This window comes from Lissotriton helveticus, chromosome 5_1 (assembly GCF_964261635.1).
Source record: "Lissotriton helveticus chromosome 5_1, aLisHel1.1, whole genome shotgun sequence".
NCBI lineage: Eukaryota > Metazoa > Chordata > Amphibia > Caudata > Salamandridae > Lissotriton > Lissotriton helveticus.
This window is the reverse complement of record NC_136065.1, coordinates 2,066,045,906-2,066,051,530: the sequence shown is the minus strand read 5'-3', so window position 1 is coordinate 2,066,051,530 and position 5,625 is coordinate 2,066,045,906. Positions and strand designations below refer to the sequence as shown.

Here is a 5,625-nt window from a genome sequence, read left to right as displayed (position 1 = left end):
AAACAGCACTACAACACCAGAGAACCACAGAGCTAGAAGTGAACAGAGAAAGGTGAACTGGCAGGGGCGACAGAGTGGAAAGACAGCCATTGTCCCAGCAGTGCATACACATACAGTAATAAACAGCACTACAACACCAGAGAACCACAGAGCTAGAAGTGAACAGAGAAAGGTGAACTGGCAGGGACAACAGTGCCGAACCACAGCCAACTTTCCAGTAGTGCACACTCAGTCCAACACCATAGAAACACGGAAATAACAGAGGAAAGTGAACTAGCAGGGGCAACATTGTAGAATCACAGAGTCACCAGAAGAGCACTGCAGAACCAGTCATTAAGACAGCAGCGTAGAAACAAATGGTGAAAGAGAACAGCAATTCAAATGCAGTCACTGGGACATCAAAGCATACCAAAACCTTGACGTCAGACTAAACACACAAGCATCCCAAAATCATCAGCAGCCATTTTGGCCTTCCACACCCTTCCGAGTCAAACTCGTGCAAGACATTAGAACCCAGGTGACTGGCGTCCAAGATGGAGTCAGCAGGAGTTTATGCCTGTCTTCAGACAGCAAAAAGTAAGTGTATTTGTGACCTGACGCTGCATTCTGCAATGTGAAAACTAGATGGGAATAAAGCTAATCAAAAATGATCAAAAGGTCCTTTCTGTGGGAAGAAACAGTTAGTACCCAGACGTATTTCATTTACTCAGAATGCCGAGGTCGACCTGTTCAGCATTTTAACACGTCACAAGTGGAGAGGAGTGACCGGCACTGACTAAAACGTGTTGGACAGAGGTCAAAGTCCGTGGCACTCCCTAGACAGTGAACTGTACACCTGGCATACAATCTTCAACCCTGTGAAAGTAACTGATAAGGAATGACAAACCCCAGCCCTCCCCTGACGGGCCAGTCACACAGCCCCACGTGGTAACACAGGAGCAGCGCTTGAATTAGTTGAGAAAAAAAGGAGGAAAATGTGACAATAGTGATCTCCATTTATTGGTATACAGGTGTAACACGTTGATATAACCACTCCTGCAGTGTGACGCACAAGTAGTGAAGAAGTGATTTGTAAGTTCTTTCCGAGAGATCAGTCGTTATTGGTGCAAGAGTACAAGTCCCACGGTCCAGTGTTTTAATTAAGATGCCAGCTGCGAAAATTAAATTAAATAAACTTCACAGTTGGCGAGTCAAAAACTTTTTTTTAAACTGGAAATATTCCCTTTGCTTGTTTTTTCTTTAAAAAAACGTTTCTTCACTGCTTTTTTCTAACTGTGTTTTAACTTTCTTTCACATCTGTACAGCATACGACATTTCATGTAATGTTAAAAGATGTTTTTCTCCACGCACAAGCTCAGACAGCCTGGACTTCTGAAAGAAGAAATGGCGCCAGCACCATGATGTGATGTCATAGTTTGACATAATGTCCGGGAAGGATTCCGTGTGTCCTCTCAGGCTGCTGAAATGATGTCATAGCTTGTCGTCAAGTTCCTGTAGTGACTTTACAGTCACGATTTGGACAGAAAGAGAGCAAACACTGCCACATCAGGAATCTAAAGCCAGGCTTTGTTATTGTTCCAGGAACCACAGGTCAAATAAGGAACAACGCTTCTTCGACATCACCTTAGCATATGACATCACTCCAATAACCTGAGGTCACACTGCGCCTGTCATTTCAATAACGTGACTTCGGACTGTAATTAACCTTCAGGACTCAGACTAGGAATTCGGACCTCAAACAATAAATCAGAATAGGACATCACACTTCGAAGGTGAGAACTGCTTCCAGGCACCCAGAGAATGTATGGTTCTCTTCACCAGGTTGAACATCGAAAAGGTAACTCTTTTACACTGAAAGCAAATCACTCCTGGTGGACGAAGTAAACAAATAAAAATAAATAGAAAGAATTCACCATTAGACAACAGTGGAGTAAAAAGAAAACCAAGGAAAGGGCATATTTTAAACAAAAGTGAGATTACAGTCTTTTTAAAACAAGGCAGACTTTTGCTGACGTCTGCTATTTCTCATTCCGTACCCCATTAAAATATTTACGCTAACACAAATCACACTGAAACCTTCGGCCAGATAGTTTAAAAAAAATAATAATAGATTTAACGGCTCTTAATAGTGTGCAAACACGAGATTTCACGAAAGAGTTCAAAAAGTGTTCTTTAAAAATATATATATATTATTCATACAAATCCCACGTCGGTGACGCAGAGTACTCTCCCCTTGCGGAGTAGTTCATGTTCCCTGATTCGCTGACGAAGACAGAAGTGGGACTGGAGGTGGGGTAAAAATAGACAAGTGTGAGGGGTGGGCGCACCTGTCACACTTCAGTGTTACAGAGAAGGTTTGCTCAACTTCTTCCCCAGCGTTGATGATTGTCTGTAGCGGATCACGTAATCACATAGCGGGTCCCCATCTCCACCCTGCAGTTTATCAAACGGTGCTTAATACTGGAGCCTTCAGTTTATTGTAATTGACGAAGAGACACAGGGTAGTAAAGAGATTTGCTATGGGCAACCCAATTTGGTCAAGGGGGTTATATAGTGCTGAGCTCAAGATTCCTTGTTTACAGCAGAGCCACTAGGCCATATCCCAACAACCTAGAAACCATCCTAGCCACCTTTCACCCTAGGAAAACTCCCTCTAACACCCGAGTGAAGAAAAAAGTCCTGGTAATCAAGACATTGGCCATTTCTTCGACACCAGAGCATCAGACACATAGTCCTGGTGATCACTGGAAGCTTCAGCAGTAAAGTGAGATGTGCCCTGGTAGGTAATACTGCTTACCTATGGTGAATTATCACAGTCTTCTAAAGCATATTGCTGTAAGAGGAGACTTGTGATAATGACCAGAGAACATTTTTAAAGTAGTCTCAAAACTCTCAGGACATATTCAGAGTATTGCAGAAACGACTTCTGGCAAAGTAAATACCAGTACAGCCTCTTCTAGACGTGTTCTACCTATGGGCCTTGGGCACTGCCAGGTCCCACCAGAATACTAGCGCCTGTCTCAAATTAGTCACTTAACATCCTATCTCAGCCTCTAGACCACATGTCAATTTACCTTCTAGAATATCTCAAGTTGGCCAACAGACCACATCTCATTTCAGTCCCTTATCCCATCTCAAGTTAATCACTTAAACAAAATCCCTCTCAGGCCACTACTCGCGTTTTATATGCTCAGGGGGAGACTTTTCCTGCGAGTGCAGAAGCGGCGTTGGCGTGTCTTGGTCAGTGTCGTGGTCACTCCCAAGGACGAACCCTCCCTTGGCAGGGGTGCCATCGTCATCCTCCACTTCCAGACCTGCCTGGATGCTGACAGAGAGCACCAGCACCTGCAGGAGGCCGAAGAGACAGGCGAACTGGAGCAGGTACTCCTGGACCAGCCAGAAGACCAAATGCAGACAGTAGGAGGCCACCAAGAACATGGCCATGCCGTGCAGCCAGAGCTTGACCATGCCCCCCAGGCCCACAATGTCTAGGCCAAGCCTGAAGACAGGTGAGCAGAGCCACAAGAAACTGACCACACACAGGTCCACAAGATGGCGGATGAAGTTGAAACAGATCTGGTAGTGTTCAGGGGTTTCCAAATCACTGGGAGGCCTGGGGGTTCTGCGGAGAGCCCTGCGGAGGCCCCACTGCATCCCCTCTCCTGGGGACGCATCCTGTACTCCAAAACGCGCAGGTTCCAGCGGCTCTGACTTTACAAATGTCGTTTCATCAGAAGCAACATTGACCCCATCGCCCTCGTCAGGCGCACTGTGGCCCCACCACCTGAAATACCCAAAGATGGAGGGCACCTGGAAGTTCCATCTCAGCCATGCTCTTCCAGGTGGCTCTGTTGCCAATGGTGGTAGGATCTCCTCTTTCACTAATTCCTCATCACCTTCCTCCTCCTTTTTTGGGGGTTCCCCCCTCCACCATATCACCTTGTAGAATAGCTCCGGCGGCGACCAGGACAAGGCTTTCCTCAAGAACATCTCCTTTGTGGGCTCAACTACTCATAGGGAAAAACAGGTTGTGGTTTGTAGATGCAGTCGGAGATGAAGGAACAGGTGGCTCGACCACCACAGAGCCTCTTCCTCTAAAGAATCATCCACATGATGACAGCAGGGGCATCAAGAAAACAGGTGGCATCTGAGTGCCAAACTGGTCAGAAGACAAGCAGAGCAGGCCCAGGCCTCGCACTGGAAAGCCCCAGCTCGGAGTAAACAAGAGCGAAACAAAAACGATGAGGTCAGACGCCCCCGGTGTTTGGCGTTCAAGCCCACAATGGCCAGATGAGTGTGGTCAAAGTCCTCAAAGGTGACTCCTCGGTTGAGTGTGGTCAAAGTCCTCAAAGGGGGCTCTCCAGATGTGTGGCCAAAGTCTTCAAAGGGGGCTCTCCAGATGAGTGTGGCCAAAGTCTTCAAAGGGGGCTCTCCAGATGAGTGTGGACAAAGTCCTCAAAGGGGGCTCTTCAGGTCAGTGTGGTCAAAGACCTCAAAGGGGGCTCTCCAGGTGAGTGTGGTCAAAGTCCTCAAAGGGGACTCCTCGGATGAGTGTGATGAAAGCCCTCAAAAGGGACTCTTTCTGTTCAAGAAACACCACCCAATCTTTCTCTGCTGCCAAAGTCTAGTTTCCAAGGAAACCTCTGTTTTTAGCCGGATCTCAGGCACCTGCCTTCGGGCGTTGGCGGACCGCCGAGATACGACATGTATTCCCGATCTCTGTGCATGCCGGGCTCCTCGTCAGCCTCAGAGGTCGCCTATGCTCCTTTCCTCGGATGTTATCGCCGATGCCGCCGGCGGGGGCGTCTATCCCTGGATCCGGGGGAGAGTTGGGGCTCCGCTCCGGAGGATCCTGGACTCCGCTGCGGGGGATGCCGGAGCCAGCAGGGTTTACTTTCAGCCCTGGCTCTTCGCCGCCTCCTCCAGGGCCAGCAGCTCGGGCCTTTCCCCCACCGGTGGGAGAGAGGACGGGCAGGAAACAGCTGGGCGCGGCGGCGCCGCCCCTGAATGCATTACAGAGAGTTTAAAAGCTGGGGCGAGCTACGGCGGCCCTCTGGAGACACACATTCGCGAAGGAGATAAAAGTACGGCGGCCCGGAGGAGACAAACCGACGCGATGGAAATGAAACTATGGCGGCCCATTGGACACAAACCGAAGCGAAGGAGACATTGGAAGTTATTGAAAAATCCAGAATCAAAGCGCGCCTAACTGAATCATTCCTATGTGATTTTAGAGTTTATAACTTGTACATTTGCAATTTTTTCTGTTTGTATCTCTTCCTTGAGTGACTTTCCAACTTGCACATTTGCAATTTTTTTCTGTTTGTATCTCTTATGTAACTCATGTAATCCAAAGTACTTATGTAACGCAACTGGTTCTTTTGTAAAGCGCTCTGACACCTTCGGGTAATGTTCGCGCTATATAATCGCATTAAATAAAATAAAAAAAACCAATACAATTTCAGCCATTCCCGAGTAGTCTCAAGCACAGCTGCCCAAGTGCTGTAATGATTCACTTAGTCATTACGATGGTGAATTCAAGTAATGAAATTTATTTGTAATACTCCACCCACAATCAGGGGCGCCTCTTCAGCCCGGAGTCCGTTCAGCAACTGACACAACTGA

General features: G+C 47.5%; 1 protein-coding gene across 1 annotated transcript; it reads right to left on the bottom strand.

Moving 5' to 3' along the window:
* Positions 1-977: 977 nt before the first annotated feature.
* Positions 978-5,054, bottom strand: C5_1H6orf47 (chromosome 5_1 C6orf47 homolog). Its single transcript, XM_078645981.1, has one exon. It carries the CDS (start codon positions 3,988-3,990, stop codon positions 3,172-3,174), a length of 819 nt encoding a protein of 272 aa, XP_078502107.1. The 5' UTR covers positions 3,991-5,054; the 3' UTR covers positions 978-3,171.
* Between the last annotated feature and the right edge of the window lie 571 nt (positions 5,055-5,625).